The sequence below is a fragment of the Perca fluviatilis genome, chromosome 2, assembly GCF_010015445.1.
Source record: "Perca fluviatilis chromosome 2, GENO_Pfluv_1.0, whole genome shotgun sequence".
NCBI lineage: Eukaryota > Metazoa > Chordata > Actinopteri > Perciformes > Percidae > Perca > Perca fluviatilis.
This window is the reverse complement of record NC_053113.1, coordinates 5,213,971-5,238,733: the sequence shown is the minus strand read 5'-3', so window position 1 is coordinate 5,238,733 and position 24,763 is coordinate 5,213,971. Positions and strand designations below refer to the sequence as shown.

At 40.9% G+C, this 24,763-nt stretch overlaps 2 protein-coding genes across 17 annotated transcripts in view; one reads left to right on the top strand and one right to left on the bottom strand.

The window, feature by feature from the left end:
- The window catches only part of LOC120570840 (NLR family CARD domain-containing protein 3-like), a 590,579-nt gene that overhangs the window by 13,459 nt on the left and 552,357 nt on the right, over positions 1-24,763 (top strand). For 10 of the 12 annotated variants that reach the window (XM_039819516.1, XM_039819499.1, XM_039819491.1 and 7 more), the window contains one exon: positions 21,147-21,269. In XM_039819516.1, the coding sequence (XP_039675450.1) occupies positions 21,147-21,269 (123 nt within the window). Of the gene's footprint in view, positions 1-19,523; positions 19,599-20,477; positions 20,704-21,146; positions 21,270-24,763 lie in introns of all 12 variants that reach the window. The other 2 variants (XM_039819552.1, XM_039819543.1) reach the window with 1 other exon arrangement.
- On the bottom strand, positions 8,289-19,084 carry LOC120571154. 5 transcript variants are annotated; one of them, XM_039819901.1, is made up of 6 exons: positions 18,960-19,084; positions 14,857-17,557; positions 11,714-14,593; positions 11,460-11,615; positions 10,118-10,207; positions 8,289-8,746 (listed from the first exon to the last, which is right to left on the bottom strand). In XM_039819901.1, the coding sequence occupies exons 3-6, from the start codon at positions 12,539-12,541 to the stop codon at positions 8,423-8,425; spliced, it is 1,398 nt and encodes a 465-aa protein (XP_039675835.1). In that variant the 5' UTR covers positions 12,542-14,593; positions 14,857-17,557; positions 18,960-19,084; the 3' UTR covers positions 8,289-8,422. The 5 variants fall into 5 exon arrangements, with proteins under 5 accessions (XP_039675835.1, XP_039675844.1, XP_039675818.1 ...); XM_039819910.1 differs by having other exon boundaries at positions 11,714-15,018; positions 17,508-17,557; positions 18,960-19,079; XM_039819884.1 differs by having other exon boundaries at positions 11,714-17,557.

The window sequence follows — 24,763 nt, the reverse complement described above, 5'->3', positions numbered from 1 at the left end:
TTTTTGCAAAATAATTTCCTGTCTCTCAAAATATCTTTGTTTAGACACAGTGTTGCCACAGTTACTTTGAAAAAGTAACTTAGTTACTTTACAGATTACTTGATTATAAAAGTAACGAAGTTAGATTACAAGTTATTAGTTAACAATACATGTGGCAACTGCCCGACAACCCCCACAGCTTCAACATAAAATGACAACGGTTTTACTGTAAAGAGGCAGCTCGTTGCCAGTAGTAGTAGGATCCTGGATTTATTATGGCGAAGGCGAGTCCAGCCGTGTTTAGGCAGCATTTCCTCTCCAACATACTGCCAGACCTTCCTTTCAACTCTCCCCACTTGCTGGTTTAGCACCGTGTCCAGCTTTTGTTGTTGTTTGGGTGGTGGGGACCTCCTGCTCTCTGCTTCCCACCACCTGCTGGGACTTGCTCTGTAAGTTTGACTGCAGGCGCTCGCGACTCAAATGTTTCTTCAAATCTGGCGTAGTGTTTTAGTAGCTAGATAGCACTTTATGCGCCACCAGCACAAGAGTGTACACACCTTGAACCTTAACAATGTCTTCCAGCTGACACAAACTCTAAATAGTGACTGTATTTCCAGCTAGAAGCAGCATCTCTCTCCCTCCCTCCATTGTTGTTGTTTACGTTTGTGTAAACAAATTCCCGCGTTACGTATTGCTTATCTGCTCAGCCAGCTGCTGGAACTTCACTCTGTGCTATTAGTACTTTTACTGCAGTACCATGTCATCAATGTGCTATTAGGTACTTTTACTGCAGCAACATGTCATCAATGTGCTATTAGTAGTTTTACTGCAGCAACATGTCATCAATGTGCTATTAGTACTTTTACTGAAGTAACATGTCATCAATGTGCTATTAGTACTTTTACTGCAGTAACATGTCATCAATGTGCTATTAGTACTTTACTGCAGCAACATGTCATCAATGTGCTATTAGTACTTTTACTGCAGCAACATGTCATCAATGTGCTATTAGTACTTTTACTGAAGTAACATGTCATCAATGTGCTATTAGTACTTTTACTGAAGTAACATGTCATCAATGTGCTATTAGTACTTACACTGCTTCAACATGTTATCAATGTGCTATTAGTACTTTTACTGCAGTAACATGTCATCAATGTGCTATTAGTACTTTTACTGCAGTAACATGTCATCAATGTGCTATTAGTACTTTTACTGCAGCAACATGTTATCAATGTGGGCTATTAGTACTTTTACTGCAGTAATATGTCATCAATGTGCTATTAGTACTTTTACTGCAGTAATATGTCATCAATGTGCTATTAGTACTTTTACTGCAGTAACATGTCATCAATGTGCTATTAGTACTTTTACTGCGGTAACATGTCATCAATGTGCTAATAGTACTTTTACTGCAGCAACATGTCATCAATGTGCTATTAGTACTTTTACTGCAGTAACATGTCATCAATGTGACAGAAAAGCTGTCTCACTGGGTCTGTTGGAGTTTTGATTCCCTCCCACATTAATATGTTTGTGTTGAAGGCTTCACTGTTGGTAATCAGTGGGGAAAGAAGACAGGGGAGGAAATGGATTTCATATTTTAGGAAACATGTTCAGCTTGTGTAATGAGTAGTCAGTGACTACAGTCATTAAATCTTTCAGTCAGTAACGGAGCATCGACAGCAGTCCAAATGTAAGCTAGCTCCATCGTCCACACAGGTACGATAAACACACACACTTCACAAAGATAGAGAGAGAGATGCTAACGTTAGATAAAACAAAGTGAGTTCCCCGTACAGCCAGCACCGGGTCATATCTTATAATTCGCTGCCTCGACTCCATGTTTTCTTGTTGTTATGGAACCATAGGTCTGGCTACACCGCTTGTCATTAGTCGGCTGTCAAAAAAGCGATGGACGTAGGGCGTTTTTTCAGAAAAAGTTGAACTTTTTCCAACTTCAAAAAGACGCTCTGAGCTGCAGGAGAGAGAAAACGTTGGCGGTGGCGTTTAAAAAAGCTCTCAGGACTTGTTCTGCTCCCCAGGATTATAATGTAACGGCAGCTTCAGAAACGTGACCACCATGTGTGACCTAAAGGTCCTATTTTAAGCACTCGTGAACCTCCTCTAAACAGAGTCCTGCTGTAGAGACTTTAAGTCCATCTCACCTCATTTTCATTACTCAATGCCAGAAACCTTAAAAGCTTAATCTTTCAGATTTGGGTCTGGATTTCCAGGCTACAAAAAGTCAGTAACAACCACAGAAATAACGAAAAAAAGCTACAAAAAACTAATTACAAAAAATAGCGACATGCAGTAATACAGCCAAAGATATTTTACTTTTTCAATGAAACAAAAGCATGTGAATAAACTAAACATTTCTGGCCCTTAATATGGTACCTTCTCGCTTAAGGAGCTCGCACACTGCGCCAACAAACGCCAACAGTTAGGTCAGTGTGTGCCGGCCGTCTGTTTGTTGGCGTTTGTCGGATGGAGTTGGTAGAGTCTGACATGTCCAGTCTGGTCTGGTGGAGTTGGAGAATATCAGACCAATGTTGCCCATTTTCCAACAATTGACAACTTTCTAACAGCTGGAAATGCTGTCTGAATGGGTATTTTTTCTGGTAATTAGTGGAGTAACCATAGTGAGTAATTCCGCTAAAGCTTGATGATCAAAACGGGCAAAATTTGCAAAAGCTGGAGTATCTTCTGAGCTAAATTGTTGACACAAGTTAGGATAGACTCCCTGTTTTGCATGTCGCAATATCCAAGGTTTACACCACAGTCTCCTCCTGGCTCGTCTTGATTACCGTCTCTCCTGTACACGGCTAGCAGCTCTACAGGCCAGGTAGACCAGAACTACTCTGGCCACATTCAACAAGGTCTCCACTTCATCCATGTTATATTAAACCAGAACTCAGATAAGAAAAGGTGGACTAGGGGACCAAAGTCAGTCTGGTCTGTTCCTGTCTGGGCAGTGTGGACTGGCAGTTATTTATGAACATTCTAAAGACGCACCTAACTGACAACTTTAGAATGTTGGAGTTTGTTGGAGCCGTGTGCAAACCCACACACACACACACACACACACACACACACACACACACACACACACACACACACACACACACACACACACACACACACACACACACACACACACACAAAAGACACACACACACACACACACACACACACACAATCACAGGTAAGATACACACACACACACACACACACACACACACACATACACACACAGACCTACGATACACACAGATAGTCACACATACACACACACACACGTACGATACACACAGACACACACACACACATAGCTATGATACACACACAGTACGCGATACACACACAATAACGCACGCGATAAACACAGACACACAAACACGTACCATACACACACACACACACACACACGATACACAGAGACACAAACACACACATGTACGATACACACACGTACGATAGAAAGAGAGAGAGACAGAGAGAGAGAGTGAGAGAGGGAGAAAGAAAGAAAGATAGAGAGTGAGAGAGAGAGAGAGAGACAGAGAGAGAGAGACAGAGAGAGAGAGACAGAGAGAGAGAGAGAGACAGAGAGAGAGAGTGAGAGAGAGAGACAGAGAGAGAGAGAGAGAGAGAGAGAGAGAGAGAGAGACAGAGAGAGAGAGAGAGAGAGAGACAGAGAGAGAGAGAGACAGAGAGAGAGAGAGAGACAGAGAGAGAGAGAGAGAGAGAGAGAGGAGAGAGAGAGACAGAGAGAGACAGAGAGAGAGAGACAGAGAGAGAGAAACAGAGAGAGAGAGAGAGACAGAGAGAGAGAGGAGAGAGAGACAGAGAGAGAGAGAGAGAGTGAGGAGAGAGAGAGAGAGAGACAGAGAGAGACAGAGAGAGAGACAGAGAGAGAGAGACAGAGAGAGAGAGAGAGAGAGAGAGAGAGAGAGAGAGACAGAGAGAGACAGAGAGAGAGAGACAGAGAGAGAGAGTGAGAGAGAGAGACAGAGAGAGAGAGAGAGAGAGATGTTAACATTAGATAAAACCAACATCTTGTTTCAGCCCTGGTGACCCTCCTCTAAACAGACTCCTGCTGTAGAGACTTTGAGTCCATCTCACCATCACCATGGAGATCTTTGGGTAAACGGTGATCTCTGTGCTGGGTTGTCTGGGTAACGAGTGGTTGCCGTGGTTCAGACAGGTAACCAGGAGACACTGTTGTCTCTGTGCTGGGTTGTCTGGGTAACGAGTGGTTGCCGTGGTTCAGACAGGTAACCAGGAGACACTGTTGTCTCTGCTAACCAATCCTCCAGCAGCTCCGGTCGTCTCTGCTCTCCTCCGGCTGGATCAGAACGTAGATCCTGGAGACGAGGCGCTGCGCTGGCTCGGGGACAACGGTCTCCTGGAGAGACTCTGAATGCATCTTACCGTTGTGTGCCGGGCCGGGCCGGCCCAGGAAACCCAGCGCCAGCGCCAGCAGACAGAACCCAAACAGACCGCTCCCAAACATGGCTTCCTGTCTGAAGACCTCCAGCTCTGAATAAAGGTTTTCTGGTGTTTTTACTGCGTGTTGAGCCGGATGAATCCAACCAGGACGGTGACCATAACTCCCAGGTGTGTGCTGGGTTTGTGTTCCTGTAAAATGAGAGTTGTACCTGAGCCCTCCTCTTTGTAACTCACCTGTAACCACGACTACCATCCTACATCGCTGTCGTACCACAAAGGGAGTTGTTCCTTTGTTTCAATCTAGAGATTATAATCTATAATTAAACTCTTCCTTGTTCCTGTAAAGGTCGCCAACCTGAATTTAGATTAATGAAACAAGACGCAACAACGGTGACATTTAAAAAACATATTTTTCTCAGCGTTTTGGTCCCACAAAGGTGACAAACATACTATATATCTACCACATGTGTCAAACTCGAGGCCCCGAGGGCCAATTCAGGGCCCTTGCAGATTGTGATCCGGCCCGCATATAAATTTAGGTTCAAAATACACAAAACATTAAAAACTAGTTTTTGTCACTTTGCCAACGTTTTATTTTCTGTTTTTGCTGCTTTTTTTGGACGTTTTTTTTTCGATGATTTTTCACACTTTTTGCCAACGTTTTTTGGCTTTTGTTTTCTCCTATGATGCTAAGAAACTTTTCTCTGACTTTTCTTTTAGGAACTGATGTCGCCCAAACTGTAAGTGAGAAGACTTTATGAGACATACAATAATACGGTCAAAGATATTTGACTTTTCTGTGGCCGGGTTGGCTCAGTGGGTAGAGCAGGAACACATTTGTAGGTTTATTCCTTGATGCAGAAGGTCCAGGGGTTCGAGTGTGACCTTCCTCCCCCCTCTCTCCCCTTTCATATCTAGCTCTCCTATCCATTAAAGGTAGAAATGCCCAAAAAATAATCTTAAAAACAGGATATTTGCCTTTTCTCTTGAATAACAACATGTCTATGAACTCTCCATCTGGCCCTTGATGTGATTCTCAGTGAAGCTGAGTTTGACTCCTCTGTCCTACAGGTTATAAATAATCACATCATAATGAAACTAGTTGCCAACCAGACGTTACCAACGGTGACATTTAAAGCTCCGTTGTGTGAGAACTTCTCCCATCTAGCGGTGAGATTGTAGATGACAACCAGCTGAATATGAGGTGAGATTGTAGATAACAACCAGCTGAATATGAGGTGAGATTGTAGATAACAACCAGCTGAATATGAGGAGAGATTGTAGATAACAACCAGCTGAATATGAGGTGAGATTGTAGATAACAACCAGCTGAATATGAGGAGAGATTGTAGATGACAACCAGCTGAATATGAGGAGAGATTGTAGATGACAACCAGCTGAATATGAGGTGAGATTGTAGATGACAACCAGCTGAATATGAGGTGAGATTGTAGATAACAACCAGCTGAATATGAGGAGAGATTGTAGATAACAACCAGCTGAATATGAGGAGAGATTGTAGATAACAACCAGCTGAATATGAGGTGAGATTGTAGATAACAACCAGCTGAATATGAGGTGAGATTGTAGATGATAACCAGCTGAATATGAGGAGAGATTGTAGATGACAACCAGCTGAATATGAGGTGAGATTGTAGATAACAACCAGCTGAATATGAGGTGAGATTGTAGATAACAACCAGCTGAATATGAGGTGAGATTGTAGATAACAACCAGCTGAATATGAGGTGAGATTGTAGATAACAACCAGCTGAATATGAGGTGAGATTGTAGATAACAACCAGCTGAATATGAGGTGAGATTGTAGATGACAACCAGCTGAATATGAGGTGAGATTGTAGATAACAACCAGCTGAATAAAAGGCTGTTTAGACCGAAACCATCTGAAGAGAAAACTCAAAAGTGGCGTTTTTATTATTTTTATATATTATTTTTATATTATTAGCACGTAAGTCTTTTCACTTTTTATTTACGAATATTGATTTTAATTTTTAAATTCAAACTAGAACTAGAAATATGAGCAATCATGCCTAGAGAATCTGGAAATACAAGGTGGTAGGTAATTTAACTTGTCTGTAACGTTTAAAATATACACTGTAAAAAAAAGAAATTGTTGACTCAACTTAAAAATATGTGTAACCTTGTTGCCTTGATATTACAAGTTGTTTGGAAATCAGATATTAAGTTGGCACAAAGAGGCTATTCAGTTCTCTCAACTTAATGTTGCAAGTTCACTGTACTAATGACATGTTCAGTCAACTAAGGTTTCTTTGTAAACACAACATTTAATTTAGTGGATTCAACTTCTAATTATGCATTATATGAACTAATGATTGTGTGGAGTCAACTCCAATCTGGATCAATTCAACAACATTATGTAGTGGAGCTAATGTGCATTTTCAAGTTGTCTTGACTAAGTTTTGTATTTGTGTTGACTTCATTATATTTGTTGTATTAACATATCAAGTAAGTTGACTCGGTTGCCTTGGAAATCTAAGTTCTACCAACTTATTTTTTTTAAGTTTACACAAGACAAGAGTGTGAGCCAAGATTAACAAAAACATTTATTCCACACATTCAAGTGTTTCATACAATACAAAACATTGGTAAGACACAGCATCAACATTTTTTTCCTTATCCACTCTGTAAATATCCATCTGCCTTTCACACAAGGTTTTATTCTGCCATTACAAATCATAAGCCTTACTGTTACAGCGGCTGTGTGTGTGTGTGTGTATGAGAGTGAGTGAGAGAATGGTGTATGTCTGTGTGAGAGTGAGTGAGAGAAAGAGGGGAGTGTATGTCTGTGTGAGTGTGTGTGTGTGTGTGTGAGTGAGAGAGAGAGAGAGAGAGAGAAAGAGAGAGAGTGAGTCAGTGTGCGTGAGATAGCCTGAGTGTGCAAGGTGGTGGCAAAATAAGAGAAGATATACAGTCACATATGTCGACTAGAGGCAATAAAAACAGCATATTTTGAGAGACAGAGCAAAACAACTCCCAGGACTTATAGTCCACCTCAGCATTGACAGCTAATATTTGCATAACAATGTGCTTAACAGAACATGCAATGCTTGACAAAGCAACATGATAATTTAACAAGGCTATTTGAGGTAGTAAAACAAAAATCAAATGGCAATAGTTTTCTCCTTTCCATTCCACGAACAACTGACCTTACTATCACCTAGGGTACAAGTTCTTAAAAGACACACTTAAAAACAAGGAACAGTAACTCCATGACGACTATGTAGCCAAGATAACGGTTGGCACTTTTGAGTAATATAAAAAACAGCTATTAGGACTGTCTAGTCAATCTCAGCATCAACAGCACATAGGCTATATGCAGAACATAGTGCTATCCAGAACATGTCATGCTTGAAAAATGAACGGGATAGTTTTATATGGATGTGTGAAAACAAACAAGAGGCAATATTTATCTCCTTTTCATCCCTCTAACTGACCTCAATGGTCCAAGTGCATGTGTTTATAAAAGGTTTAGCAAACTTGAAAGACTGGAGTAGGTGTGCAACTCCAAAGTATATAGCAAATAAAACCGCTTTCACCTTTGAGAGCTAGGGAAAACTATCTGGACTACCTAGTCCATCTATCCATCAGCCGCACATATACATAACCGTGTGCTTTCCAGAACATGCAATGCTTGACAAAGCAACATCATAATCTAACAAGATTATTCGAGGTAGTAAAACAAAAATCAAATGGCAATAGTTTTCTCCTTTTCATCCCATGAACAACTGACCTTACAAGTTCTTAAAAGACACACTTAAAAACAAGGAACAGTAACTCCATGGCCGCTACGTAGCAGCATAATGTGGGGTGCACTTTTGAGTAATATAAAAAACAGCTATTAGGACTGTCTAGTGCATCTATCCATCAGCAGCACATATACATAACTGTGTGCTTTCCAGAACATGCAATGCTTGACAAAGCAACAGGATAATCACTGCAATTTTTAGTTTCACAGGCTCTTGGACATGAGCTTGTTCCGGAGTCCATTAACTCTTGAAGAGCAAAGGTCTCCACCAATGTTCATTATCACCTTTTGTATTACCTCGAACATGTACTTGAGCCCTTTTGGGTAATGGATGTTGAAGACGTAGAGCAGACCCATCAGCAGGACGAATGCGTTGGGCACATCCTTCAGGTCCCGAAGAACGATATGCTCCTCCAGAATCAGTGCAATATCAATCATCTCCTTGGGGACAGGGCGTTGAGGATCCTCCTCTGTAACCACCAAGATTCCGACGTTCATTCCTTTCACTGCCTCACTCTCTTCGTTTGGCTAATGACACAACAAAGTAATAAGAATAGATTGCAAATCAGCATTAATTCCTCAACACATGCTTATTCAAGATGCATAGCAAACTTGGGTATGAAAATGTCTGATGCAAACTAATGTAAACTAGGGGTGGTACGGTTCATGAAAAAACATCCGAACCGTTCGGTCCGCTTGTCTCGGTTCTGAACGCTGTGTGCTCGCACGGTTCGACGCATGTGCAATGTGGCCTCGGGCCGGCCACGGGGGCTCCGTATGTGACCTCAGTGTGTTTCCCTTTCGCTACGAAAGAAGATATGTGAACAAGTTACCAACAAAACGCATAGCCAGCGCACCGTGCAAAACATTTCAGGCCGTCCATGCCAACCTGTAAACATTTTAACATCAATGTGTTGAAGCGGCTGCAGTTTAGATCCTATTAGGCGTGGCTGCTCAGTTCTCCAGCGACTGACGCCGCACACACACAAACAAACACACGCGACACGACACACACACACACACACGGTGGATGCAGGAAAAAATGGAGAAGAGGACGTATACAGGAGGGGCCTGACAGCTACGCTCATTTTTGTGCAGTGATAAGTCCATTAAGTACTTTATCAAATGTAATATGTAACAAATCATATGTATGTCCCAGCCCAGGATAGGAAATGAACTAACAATGTAAACTGTTTTTATGTTTAACGTATTCTGACTTATACAAAAGATGGAGCTTTAAGAGTTCCTCTCTTTTTCTTTTAAAGGATACATTTTTGTAAGAGCTACACTGAAGTTGACAGTTTGATAAATGCAAGTTATTTCAATTGATACTCTGTAATATTTCAATCTTCATGTGCAAAAAAGGGACATAAGTTCCTGTAGATGGCAATACACATTCTCCTTTTTTTGCCAAATAAATGAAAAGCTTGTTGGAATCACGACAATGTCTTCTCTCTTGCTGTATCAATCTCAGCTAGCTTTCCTCAGAGATGGTCTTAATAATGTGCTTAAAGTCAAGTCAAATTCAGTTTTTGCATGATTAGGCTACATGATATAACTATATAATTATTTTATACTGTATCCTACATTGTGGATAATTAAGCTATATACTGTATGCTGAGGTATATTTCTGGAGTGTTAAAGATTAAAAGTAAAAATAACAAGAACCGTACAGAACTGAAAACCGTGACCCTAAAACCGTGATACGAACCAAACCGTGGGTTTTGTGAACCGTACCACCCCTAATGTAAACCTATGTAAATGGAAGAAATTAAAATACATTACATTGACATATTTTCTAGATATCCTATAACTACAGGATCATGACTTCGTTTGGATCAAAAAGGTCAAGATTAGCAAGTGATATGGATTCCAAAGTGGCATTGATTCCTCACATACCTTACAAATCTTGAAGAATTGGGAGGGATCCTCTTTCAGGAAATGGGCCAGGCCAAGGAGAACAACTGCTCTCTTCTGTTGATTTGAGTTCTGGACAACAGAAGAGGGATACAGACCCGAAAGGACATCAGTGCTGCATAAATACATAAAAAAATGTACACAACATCTACACTATCTTTAAAAATTTTGGGATCACCTTCACTTTTTCTGTTTTCAACAAAAACATACATGAGATTAGTCAAAATTGGCACTTTCTGCAGCAATCACAGCCTAGAATACCTTAAGCATTCTAGCTGTCACTTTTTCTGGGTAATCTGATGGTCCCCAAGACCCTCAAGCTGCCTCTATTGTGCTAAGGCTGTAACTGTTGCAAAAGGTGGCTATTTTGATGAAGGCAACATTTGAAGTACAAAGTCATACTTCAGATGTAAAATGATTATTTCTTACTCCGACAATGTCATCATGTCCTGTTTATGTTATAATGTTGTTAGGGAGATACACATACCAATCTTTTCAGTGATATACTTTGTCTGGCTATGACCTTCCTATGTGTATTGTAGTTTAATGGGCATATTCTCCATTCATTCTGAGAGGCACCTGCACTAGAGCCCTGCACGGGCCAAAAACTCCAGCCCTACCCGACCCCAGCCCGACAACGCCTGCAATTTTTTCAGCCCGAACCCGGCACGACCCTAGACCAACATCAATCACTTTAAGCTCTCTCTGACGCGCGCGCTCTCTGATGCACGCTGTCTCTGCTACACACGCAAACACACACATGTCACACCTTCTCCATAAACAACATGAAATCAAGGAGAGGGTTAACTTTTCCTGCTACAGATTCCCCACCGTGGTCAGAAAACACAGGGGAGACACTTTGTTTCTCTCACTATGACTCTAGAGTCGCTACTCGCTCCGATCGCCGGCACTCTCTCACTTCTCTCTCTACCACACACTCCCCACACACACACACACACATGCGGCTTGACGCACACACCAGCGCACAAGTATAAACATCAGGCCACTTACATAGGCTACGGCGAGAGCTCTGCATGGAGCCTCCGCACAACTGTAAAACGGCCTTAAGATGGGCACAATGAGGAGAGAAGCTAAAATAAGCCCGAGTCCGACCTGAGCCCGATCTGTAAAAAAAAGAAAACGGCCCGAGCCCGGCCCGAATGGGCTTAGCCTGTCGGGCCCCGTTGGGCCCCGACGGGCTTGCACGGCTCTAACCTGCACTTACTAATCTGAAACAGATGCTCAAAAGGTGTTATCAAATATGACTTGACCTTGGCCTAAAAAGGACAGTCAACAGGCCTTCAGCAAGGAAACTATTACTTACATCATCATCTAGAGACTCAACAAAAGGCTGAAGTTCCTTCACTTTCTCCAGTCTCTGTTTGTACAGTCGCAGGAATCTGGGGACGAACTCATCTAGGCGGTCAAGAAATGGCTGCTTCAGGTTCATGGAGACAATCCGCCTGAATTCTGCTTCAATCTGCATAAAAACCAAGGACAAACATGGAGACAAAATATTAATATAAAAATAGAATCTAATCAAATGAAGAATGTAATACAAGTAAAAATAACACTAACCTGTCGCTGTGTGAACAAAGCTGACCACCTGGCTTTGAGATCCTTGACCAATGGCTCCTCCCCGACGATCTCCTTTCTCCTCAAAGAAAAGGTGCTGTCCATAAGGGCATCAACTTTCTTCCAGTCGACATTTCTTTTCATCATTTCACTCTCTAAATTGCGTCTGTCTTGTTCAAGCATTTCAAGGCTTCTATTCTGAGGGGGTTCAGGCAGAAAATTCACCTCTGACCTCATAGCCTTCTTTGGTCTTCTGGTATCCGCTGATGCTGACCTCCCCCTTTTATGCACAGAGAGCTCCACTTTAAAGTATATGCTGTATCTCCAAGCATACCACCCACATGTTGAGCCAGCCTCTTTCAAGCATGGAAATTTGTCCACCAATGCTTTTGCAACAATGGCACACTCTCCGTGGGTTGGGTGGGTCTTTATGGCAAATATTGCCTCTGCCAAGCTATCAAGAATGTCACTAGACATAGATCTAGGCACTTCTAAGAGAGAGCCATCTTTGAAATATGCATCATTGCCACGCTTGAGTTTCAACTCTATGTCAGTGGGAAACTTTGGGATGACAAAGGGATCTGGCAAACATCCACTACGTCTGGGAGTTGAATCTCCAGATGAGGTTGATGGCAAGCTAGCAGTGTCCAGTGTGTCCAGTGTGGAATCAGAGATCTGGTCATCATTCGAGGGTTCTTGTTCATTTGAGGGCTCTGGGACATGCTTCTGGAAAATCCTCAAAGTAGCTCTCTCCTCTGGCAGGTCGGACATGCTGGTCAAATTGCACAACTCATTTCCGAAATTTGGGTCTTCAAACTGCACAATCAGCATTGCATCCAAACTTAGTTCTCTCCTCAGTATGTTGATGAATGCATCAAGTGTTTCCGGAACACTTTTTATTTTTTATTTAACCTTTATTTAACCAGGAAGAAACTCGTTGAGATTAAAAATCTCTTTTTCAAGAGTGTCCTGGCCAAGGCAGGCAGCAGTACAACCACACATACATGCCAATACAAAATACACAAAAACACTAAGAACATAAAACAACTGAAACAGCAAATCCCTCAGAGTCAACCAGAATACTAAACACATCAGGTAAAACATCTACAGCCAGATGTCATTCCCTCCAAGTCAAACAACATCCTCTTAAAAGCGACCACTGAGACCAGTTTAGTAAGTTTCAGGGATTTCTGTAACTTGTTCCATGCAGAGGGAGCAGCAAACTTAAATGCCTTTTTCCCCAGCTCAGTTCTAACCTTAGGAACAGACATAAGGAAAAGATCCTGGGAACGAAGATTGTAAGTCCCAGTACTGTTTACATTGATATAGGTCAGAAGGTAGGATGGAAGGAGACCTAAAATAGCCTTGTATATGAGAGTATGCCAGTGTTGAAGTCTCCGTGTTGTTAAAGAAGGCCATCCAACACGTTCATATAGATCACAGTGGTGAGTGAGGGCTTTCATACCAGTGATGAACCTCAGAGCTCCATGGTGTACAGTGTCCAGTGCATGTAAACTTTTAGAGGAAGCATGCATGTATAAAACATCACCATAGTCAAGTACAGACATAAAAGTGGCATTGACCAGCCTCTTTCTAGATTCGAACGAGAGGCAGGATTTGATTCTGAAATAAAACCCTAATTTAAGTTTTAATCTTTTAGCTAGCTGCTCAATATGAAGGGTAAAAGAAATAGATTCATCAATTAAAATACCAAGATATCTGTACTTAGATAGACATTCAATTTTTGTGCCTTGAGAAGTGAGGATTGAGGGCAGATTTGATTTAAATTTTGAATTTGAAAAAAGCATGACTTTAGTTTTATCTGCATTTAAAACAAGTTTTAAATCATAGAGATTATGTTGAAGCGTGTTGAAAGCAAGTTGTAGCTGAGAGAGGGCCTGGTCTGCAGTGGGTGCTGAGCAGTACATTATAGTGTCATCAGCATAAAAATGAAATTTTACGTTAGACACATTATGATCAATATTATTGATGTAGAGGATGAATAACAGTGGCCCCAGGACTGACCCCTGAGGCACACCTTTTGTTATTTTTAGGTAGCGAGAAGTGCTACCCACCGCCTGCACACACTGAGTTCTATCTGTAAGGTAGTTAACAAACCAGCCAACAGTTTGTTCACAAAGCCCAGCCCTATACAGTCTCTGTTTAAGTACTGTGTGGTCCACTGTATCAAATGCCTTCAAAAGGTCAATAAAAAGGGCTGCACAATGCTGCTTGTTGTCCGTAGCTTCAATAAAATCGTTTAAAACCTTAAGAGCTGCTGATGTTGTACTATGCCCTTTTCTAAAACCAGATTGGAAGTCAGATAAAATATTATGACTATTAAAAAAATTCTTTAGCTGATCACTAACAAGTGATTCTAGAACCTTGACCAGGACACACAGTTTGGAGATTGCTTTGTAGTTATTTAAGATCGAAGGGTCACCACATTTTAGCATGGGAACCACAAAGGCAGATTTCCAAATGGGAGGGATGTCATTTGTGTTCAAGCACAGATTAAAAATATTGGTTAAGGGCACGGTTATAAAATTCCCTGCTAGCTTTAAAAAGTAAGGATCCAGTTTATCAGGACCAGCAGATTTAGTTGTGTCCAAGTGCTTGAGGGCTTTAATTACTTCTGAAGCAGTGATAGGACTAAAACTAAAAGACTGGCTAGGAGGATCTAGATCAACAGTCTCTACTGTAGAGGAATATTCATGCTGGGTACTGACTGAATCAAATAAAAATCCTGAGGCGATGAAATAATAAAAATCCTGAGGCGATGAAATAATAAAAATCCTGAGGCGATGAAAAACGATGAAAAACTTTCAATTTGAAGTCTTCTAATGTCATCTGGTGCAAGGATTACACGAAAGAGCATAGTTCCTAGAGTCATGACACAGAGAGACAAAACAAACAGGTTTCAATATAAAACTAAGCATGTTCAATATGCATCAACAGGCAAAACTATGACTGATATCGGCACTAATCTCCCAAGAGCAAATTGTTCAAGTTTATCAGTGTAACAGCCAGAAGAACCAAGAATAAACAATAACATTGGTAGACAGACAACACATCGTGTGTGAATCCTGACAGGATCACAGCTCTAATAGTTATCAATAAAGGAGACTTGTGAAATTAATACTTACCTTACTTAACTAAAAAAGCTTTTGCAGAAATGTAATGTTGTCCTTGGATGGTGTATAATGACAGTGGAGTGTAGTCATTCAGTTCCTGAGGGTCTACAATGGAGATGTTCAAGGTCTCATTCCTGCACAGTTCATAGCATCTGAGGTGGTCAATAAACCAGGCTGTGAAACATTTGACAATGAATGACACCTTCTGTGACACAACCAGTATTTTGACTATTTTAGCAAAGTCAGGAAGTCCACATGTATGTCCAAAAGATACAACCATGCCCTCAGAATATTTAGTACCATGTAAAATCACACTTGAGGTAAGACCAACAGACTTCACTCTGTTGTATTTCTGTTGAATGGCGGTCTTCACAGAAAACTCCAAAAGTTCTGGTGAAATATTTGTGAGATTCACCACCTCCAAGTCAGGTTTGAAAACACTTGGCATTCTAAGATGGTAGGCAAGAAGAAGCTGATGGTGTGTGGATAGTGTGAGCAGAATGTTCTTGAAATTGTTCACATCTCGCACAACCTTCTTGAAGTAACTATGTTTAGCTTCAAACCGGATTGTCCAAAAATCAACTAAAGGGCCAAAGCACCTGATAAGGTGTGCATAATGCTCGATGAAATGGTGTTTCGGTTTCAACCTGTAGTCAGGAAAAACCTCCAGGAGTAAGCTCCTATGGGCTGATATTTTGGACTCCAAGTAGCACAATGATTCTTCTGTAAATTTGGGGCTACACAAGATCTCAACAATGTCTTTCAATTCCAGGAGAATGCCCCAAGCTTTGTTATGTTCAGGGACTAAATGGCCGATTATGAGTGGTAGCAACCGAAGCAGAGTCCAATTCTCATGGCCGTTGCCACCAATGGTCCCTCTGAAAAGCGAACTGTTGGTTATTTTATGGGGTTGTTAAGTTTATCAACAAATCTGTAAGGAAATGTCTGAATTGCATTATTCAATTCTTCCAGCGTGAAAAACTTACATGAAATGAAATCATTTATACAAAGAGCTAGCTCCTCCCGGACTATCCCCTCAAACAAGTCATGCAAGATATCTGGAGGGAATCCTTTTGCAGTTTGAAAATAACATAATCTGTCCAATGGACAAGCTCGCTTTACACCATCAACACTTTTTAAACATTCATTTTGTTGCAGTTCAGACACACAGTTATCAATGGACTCTTGGGTTCTGAGTGTAAACTTTCCACTTTTCACTTGACAACTTTGTATATCATTACGATCAGCTAAGCAAAACCTGCAGAACTTGCCTCCATTGAAACATTCCCGGAAGCCAGCTAGTGAATGTGCACCAAGATTGTCAGCGGAAACATACACTATTGTGCCAGTTACACTTGCTCCTAGTCTCTGAACAAAAAGTCCATGATTTTCAAGAAGCGCAACATCTTTGATCAGAGGCTCAAGAATCCTCTCATATCCAAAAGTGATGATGTCTTTCCTATGACACAATGTTGCAAGATAGATAGATGAAAGAGAGGACCTATACTGAAAAGGTAGATTAACAATCACCCAGTACACACCACAAACCTTGTAGTCATTTTTGGCGGTACCTAAGGGGTTACATACCTCGAAATCATCAATAAACAACCCAAGAGCAATGTGAAATTCCTCACCAGACAGCAATTCATTCTCTTTTCGATTCAAACTGTCATAAAATGATCCATACTGGCTTGTTTGTGAACCTGAGCTATGATGTTGTAGAACTTTATCAAGTACATCATTTCGGTTTAGCAACTCTGTAAGTACACGTAAAATTGGAACATAAACAAAGGTTCTCTGTCGAGCAGCATCTAGTACATACTCAACTGGCTCAATGACAGTGAAATTTTCCTTGTAGAATGTAGCTCTCTTGTAAGTTGTGCCAAGTTCATTTTCTCTCGACAGGAATTTTAAAGGGTTTGATTTCTGAACAATATCAGACACCTGAGCAAGAAGAGGGGCATCACAGTTTCAGTTATGGTGCTCTAATATGGGTCTGATTGACCTTATAGTAAAGGTTTGTGCCAAAAGGCTTATTTGGTAAAGTTCATCAACTATATCTTGTATTGCAGATTTAGAGACATGCAAAACTGTCTGCATTCGTAAGAATAAAGAAGCGAGACTATACTTAATAGTTTCCTCAATGTCCTCTTCCTCATAGTCATCATCATCATCAGTGTTTAGGCCTAACTCAATATCATCCTCTAAATGTGCATGGTCAGTAACAACAGCATGGGCCTCACTTCCAAAATTAATAATATCAGGTCTTACATTATCTACACTAGCTGCATGGTGATACCTGCTCTTGTGAGCCTTAAAGGTGTTGTAGACATTGGATTTGAAAGAGCACTGTTTAAAAGGACAAATCACTGTTTCCTTAGCCTTAATATGCTTTCCTAAATGAACAAAGTATTTTGTAAGGTTGAAAGGTTCACAGAAATCACACAGTTTACATAACAGTTGTGCATTTACAGGCTCAGTGTCAATTTGTCGGGCATGCTGGGCAACCAAATGTTTTTTTAAAGCTACATGGGTCTTGAGGGTGCAAGGACAGTCTTTGTATATGCAGGGAAATGGGTAAGTAGTTCCATTGAATCCATGCTGAACTTTGTAATGCCTTATAACTTTGCGCTGATTTGTTGAGGAAAAACTACAAAACTTACAGTTCCACTGCATCAAGCATGACACTGAATTAATCTTCGGTCAATTGTTTCTGAAGAAAGAAATAGAGACAGAAATACTGCATTAGCATGGCTTAAAATACAAACGAATAGCATAGGTGTGTTATCAGACAATCTTGTTATTTCATGAAATGTAATGCAATTTAATGACTAAGCCCAATGTTGGAAGGAATTTCATGTTAATCAAAAATAATGCATTGGTCAGCCCTTTCCCTATTGTACTAAGGCCTACATCCTTCCAAAGAAAACATAAAGCAAGTCAGTCTGATAACCCTCACGTCATTACAGACAGACAGACAGACAGACACACACACAAACACACACACACACACACACGGTAGAGTGAGTAATGAATATTTCAGTTCAGTTCAGATTGAGAACTATAAATAGTTCACTACTTCACTATTATTATTATTGATTATATTCACGTTCCACTTAATTTAGTTATTAAAATGACGGTTGGGGAAGAGGATATGAGAGACTATACATCTTTAGCCAAATAATCACAAACTCACTACGTGAATTTATATTACATTATAAGTATTACTTAGGTAGCTATCTCCCTCCCCTTCTAGCTACCTGCCTGATCAGTGCTGCTGCAGATGAGGAGAAAACAGAGGGGGGGGGATGGGCTGCTCCTCAGTCACAGACTGTTTTGGCGGACACAACAGAGAAATACCTTGCGTGCTCGCTGGACAATACTGTCGTCTTTTCAACAGAACGTCGACAGATTTGTGGCTAGTCGCTTTCGTGAAAAACGGGTGTTTGAAAAGTCGCTAAATCTAGCGCAAAAGTGGGCGCACAATTCATGATAAAAAATAGTATCTTGCTTGTTTAAACTAGTTAACGTGTTTCAACGTCATAGCTCATTTGCCACATCTGACCATATGCAAAATATACGTTATCAGAACAAGTTCGGACAAGTCTGCCTAAATTAAACCACCTTAGCCTGCATATTTAGCCTGGTCATGTCAGAAATTCAAAAGAAAACATTTCCCCATGCATGCCTTCATCGAACAAACCAGCTAGCTAGCTAGCTAGTCAACATAAGGGCTAACTAATTTAACTAACTTACATTCAGAGGATTAGTTCGTTACTTGCATAACTTAGTTGAAGGCAAGTTCAGAATTTCGCCACAGAATCATTACATAGCTAGCTACTACTAGTTAATGAGCAATGTTCGTTCTTTTTCCACGATTCTCTCTCACACACACACACACACACACACACACACACACACACACACACACACACACACACACACACACAGCTAACGTATCACTTAAGTTTTTGAAACTAAGGGCTTGCACGTTATCCTGTAGGTTTGAATGGTCAGTTCACAGTATTTCGTTAAAACGTTAGCTTAGTAAAAACAAAATTCAAGCTATACTGAAATATTAGACTGTAGAAAAAGTTAAAAGTTTAGCTACTTACGCCAATGGTCAGCTCGCTTCTCGCGCTCGGTCCTGCGATAGAGGAGACGTTGACGAACGTGGTCTGCCGCTCTGCGCATGTGCAAAATGACGTAGCGTGGTGAACCCTGGGTGAACTTCAACTTACATTTGTGAAGACAAGAATGACTCCATTGTGTCAACTGTGCATTAGAATTTCTAAGCAAAACACAGATATGTGTGTTATCTTAACAAAAGTATTGAAAAGTTTTGAGTTGAAAGTTGACTTGACCCCAAAACATAAGTTGAGACAACAAGAAGGGGAAATAATTTTTTACAGTGTACTTTAATTTAAACTATTTTAACATCATCTGGCAATTCTGTTTTGTTTCAGAGAAAGTTAAACATAATGAAAGTGGGCGAAAAAAAAGTTTAAGTGTGTGTGTTTGTGTGTGTGTGTGTGTGTGTGACCTCCACAGACGTGTGGAAAGTCCCTTGTGTTGCATTCACGGGACAAAGGAAGACCAAACACACAGTGACAACAACAACCACAGTTACACAGAGAGAAGAAACAAAGCTCTTATTGTGAAAATCTACTTCCTGACAGGTGGGGCTGTGACTCATCAGGAAACAACTCACCTGAGTTCTTCTCCGTCAACTCTTTGGACTGTTTGAAGAAACTGTAAGTTGTGTTTGGCGTACTTTAACAACAAATTAGTCTTTGGTCTCTTCAGGGTTAGTTTCTGGCTCTGTAAAGTTAAATAAAATGTTTCTACTTCACTTCTTATTTCCTGAGAAAGTTTGGCCGACTCTTGTTTTGAAGATAAATCTACATGTTGTAACATGAACTACTACAGAGGAGGTTTTAAATACTTTGCCAGGTGTTAATACATCTGTCTGTCTCAACCGTGAGGCTGCAGTCAGGAAACTTTACAGCTGTGTAGCTGAGATCTAAATGAAGGTTTAGTTTAAAGATTTCACCGAGCAAGGGGGAGGAAGTAAGGAAGGGCCAACTTTAAGCCCCTGGCTTGATTTGGCTGGTGTGAATCCATCATAAGATGGCCGCTAGTTATTTCCTTTCTCCTGCTGTCAGAAAACAAACCTTCGTCTCCACCAGCGTAAAGTCAGACACAAAAGGACTCTACTGTTTCCTCTGGAACCTTTCAGAATAAAATGTAGAGACCTAAATACCTCTGTTACTGTTGTAGTGATGTGTGGGGAGGCGGAGAATTGTCTCCATGTCCATTATTTACAGTCTACACAGGACAGAAAGGTGAGATTTATTGCCATAATGGAGTCTCTTCTCCATTAGAGGACAGAAAGATAACATTAGTCCTGGAGTCTTGTCTCCATTAGAGGACAGAAAGATAACATTAGTCCTGGAGTCTTTATAATGTTCCTGTTCTCCCAGAAAGATAATGAATGACAGAACAGGATGAGCAGAGAGCGGAAATCATTCAGTGAAGAGATTCAGACTTTATTTTCTGCTTGATAACTTCTAGTTTCTCCAGCAGCTTCTGTTTCTGGAGATTAAAAAGTGGTCTTCCTCTCTTTCTAACAGGACCCATCAGAGACCAGACCCTGCTGAACCTGAAACTTAACCTGAACCTGAACTTGAACCCAGCTGTGTGTCCATGAAGAGTGTCCGGTCCATGGAGCCACCACTACTTTAATAAAAGACCTGTAAGGGAGAGGAGAATAGAAATGGAGGAGCGGCTACTTGAAATGGAGGAGAGAGGATTGATGGAGAGACTTGAATGGCGGAAGGAGGAAATTGCAATGAAAAGGTAAATTGAAATGTTAAGAAGAAGATTGAGGTGAGTTGTGAACATCCAGCAAAACTGGAACGAGTCTCATTGGATGGAACTACGTCCTGTCTGGGTTGTTTTATGTCAGTCTCATTCACACTCCTTCAAATAGTGTTTTTTTGTAATTTTGTGGAAATTATTCATTGTAGTTGATGACTGAAATGAGAATAGTTTTGCAAAATAATTTCCTGTCTCAATCAAAATATCTTTCTGTTAAGACAACATTTTGAAATATTGTATTTGATTTTTTTAAATTCTGATTTCAAAAGATATATTTATTGAGTTTTGGACAGGAAGTAAAGCATTATTGGCATTTAATTGTTAATAATAAGGCCTACATACTTATTCATGTTAATATTACATTTTATGCAGGGAGACTTTAACTGAACATGTGACCCTCAATAAATGTGTTTTTCTATCAGGACCCAGAAGAGACCAGAGTCTCCTGAACCTGAACATGAACCCAGCTGTGTGTCCTTTAAGAGCGACCAGTCACAGGGACGCTTTATTGAGTTTAAAGGTCAACAACCCTCTGCTGAAATGAGGTAAGCTGTTAATATAATAATATGATTACTGTTTTAAGTATTATGTATCCAGAGAAGATTTGGGGGTTTATTTTCAGCATCTTTCTTCTTCACATATATTTATATTCTCACATCTGAAAGTTGTCCAGTTAAACCAGTCTTCAACTCTTGACTTTAGGAAAATATTAGATCTGGTTTGGTCCAATATATTCTCTGGTGTTTTTGCTTTTCAACCCATTTTTTGTATAGTTTTTTGAACTTCTTTGTTTTAATCTTGTTTTAGTTGCTCCTTGTATCTCCAGCAGTTTTTCTTTCTTAATAATAAAAAGTGAATTTCCATCCCTGTTGGTCTAACTCTCTGTGTAACAGGAACCATCAAAGACCAGACTCTGCTGAACCTGAACCCAGCTGTGTGTCCTTTAAGAGCGACCAGTCACAGGGACGCTTTATTGAGTTTAAAGATCAACAACCCTCTGCTGAAATGAGGTAAGCTGTTAATAATATTTTAACATTGTTGATTTGTGTTTTAACTATGTATCCAGAGAAGTTTTGAAATGTATTTTCAGCATCTTTCTTCTTCACATATATTTACATTCTCACATTAGAGTCCGGATCGGGACGAATTTTTCTGACCAAACCTGGCCCGAGCCCGACAGGCATTGAGAAATTTTTTTCCGAGCCCGACCCGAGCCCTACACAGTTAAAATCAATTTTTTTTTCTCGTATTAATGACACATTTGTTTTGTGCTTAAGCAACTGTAGGAAAGCATTCGGAAATGTCAACAGATGAGGGCATCAGCTCACATGGGGCAACTAGCGCACGTTAATAAGCTGTTAAAATGTTCAGTGTGTTAACCTTTCCTGCTTGCTTCGTTTCTGACCGTGATCAGAAAACCAGAGAAGACTAGTTACCTCCAGCGCCGACGTTATAAAATGAATAACGTCGGGGTTAAAATCGCGTTTCTGGTGAGCAAATTAATGAACTTGGCTTTCAGTTTGGGGTTTAATTCAGACACACTGTGTACAAAACTTAAACTTATTCCACCAACTCTGCTCTGGTTGCATACAACACATCTGCTTCCTCTTTCTCTATCTCTCTTCTGCCTACTTTACACACACACACACACACACACACACACACACACACATGCAGTGAGCTCTCTGAAAGGGGTCGCAGCACCATTTTACAACAAATGCCTTATCACGCTGATGTGACCGAGCCCGACCCGAACACGACCATCATTTCTAAATATCTGGCCCGGCCCGTCGGGTACCGTCAGACTCGGGTCGGGTATCCATGCCTTATCTAACATCTTCAAGTCCACAGTCTTCAACTGTAGATCTCATTTTAATATTGGACCTGGTTTAGTCCAATATTTTCTGGTGTTTTAGCCCCATTAAACAGCATTTTAAATCTACCATAGCCACAGGATAGGCTAAAAATCCTGAATGGCAAAATTCTTCCCAATAGTTCTTCTCCAACTGGGAATACCAGGGGATGATTGGGATGTATGTGCCTCAGAGTGTCCCTTCCAGGGTAACTTCAGTTGCACATCCCCCCTGGAGAACCAGCGACCCTTGGTAAGTGTTTGTGTCACCTGCGTCAGGGTACTATTTGCCATGAGAAGACTTCTGTCATTTCAGTCTGGGCACTTAAGGCCAAGTTTCAGTGAGAGGATTCATGACCAGATCTTTTTCCCCTGAAGTCTTCTGACCCATATTGGTCAAAACGCAAAATTCTTCCCAAATGTTGAATGTGGGTTTGCCAGTTGAATGTCAGATCAGAAATCATTGAGGAGAAGCAAAAATAAGGGAACCACCATCCAACAGTATCCTCAGTCCAGATCAGCAGTTCTCCCCGACTACAAACAGGCCATTTAAGCTCTGCTTCTCCCTCCTGAGTCTGCTGATGGTTTGTCAAATTCATCGTGAGGCCAACAGAAAGTTCTTCACCGTTGACTCCCCAAACTCCTTCTTAAAAATGTTTGCTTCCATGACCACAGAAGCTGCATAACTCCTGGCATCATGATACCAGTCTGCTGCTTAAGGAGTACTTTAGGCCAACCATGTTGTAGCCTTTCTTTACTTCTTAGTTCTTTCTGTTGATTCACAGTGGGGTCAGCAGTATCACCAACGCTTGGGAAACCATCTGACTCAATGTTGTAATCAAGACTTTAAGTCACAGGAAATTACCTTGTGTTTGTCTTTGTGTGGACAGACATGATGTAAGCTAATTCTTCCAGATTCCTCCACAGAGTGGACAAGGAGATCTCAGAGGTTCACAGTGGTCAGTCTGCCCAGCAGTATCAAACACACCTGGACTCCATATTTATGGTCTGTACATTTACAACAACTACTTTTACATCTATTCTGTTAACAATCATCTCCATGCTGCACTTTTCAGACCAGCATATTGTCAGTCTATCCAACAAGTATCTAATATTTGATTTAATGATTTCAGTTTGATTGTGTTATTCATATAATCTTCTGTTCCAGCTGCTGGAGCAGAACATTGTCACTTTTGTGAAGAACGAGCTGAAGAAGATCCAAAAGGTTCTGAATCCAGATTACCCAAAATGCTTAGAGATTCAGAGGGAGGATGAGGATGAGGATGAGGATGAAGAGCAGAGGAGCAGCAGAGAGGCATTTCAGAAGATCACACTGCACTTCCTGAGGAGAATGAAGCAGGAGGAGCTGGCTGACCGTCTGCAGAGCAGTAAGAGGATTTCTCTAAAGATTTAACTTGCTGGACTAATGGGACGTTTACTAATGTCTCCAGAGATGGACCAAAATATATTCCTGTTTTCTTTACAAAATTACTTAATGAGATTTTTTGTTATGTATTCATTCAGGAAGTTCTGCTGGAGTTTGTAAACGTAAGCTCAAGACTAACTTAAACAAGAAGTTCCAGTGTGTGTTTGAGGGGATTGCTAAAGCAGGAAACCCAACCCATCTGAATCAGATGTTCACAGAGATCTACATCATGGAGGGAGGGACTGCAGAGGTCAATGATGAACATGAGGTCAGACAGATTGAAATAGCATCCAGGAAACCAGACAGACCAGAAACAATAATCAGACAAGAAGACATCTTTAAAGCCCCACCTGGAAGAGATGAACCAATCAGAACAGTGATGACTAAGGGAGTGGCTGGCATCGGGAAAACAGTCTTAACGCAGAAGTTCACTCTGGACTGGGCTGAACGCAAAGCCAACCAGGACATCCAGTTCATATTTCCATTCACTTTCAGGGAACTGAATGTGCTGAAAGAGAAAAAGTACAGCTTAGTGTGGAACTTGTTGATCACTTCTTCAGTGAAACCAAAGAAGCAGGAATCTGCGGGTTTGAAGAGTTCCGGTTTGTGTTCATCTTTGATGGTCTGGATGAGTGTCGAATTCCTCTGGACTTCCACAACACTGAAGATCCTGACTGATGTTACAGAGTCCACCTCAGTGGGTGTGCTGCTGACAAACCTCATCAGGGGGAAACTGCTTCCCTCTGCTCACCTCTGGATAA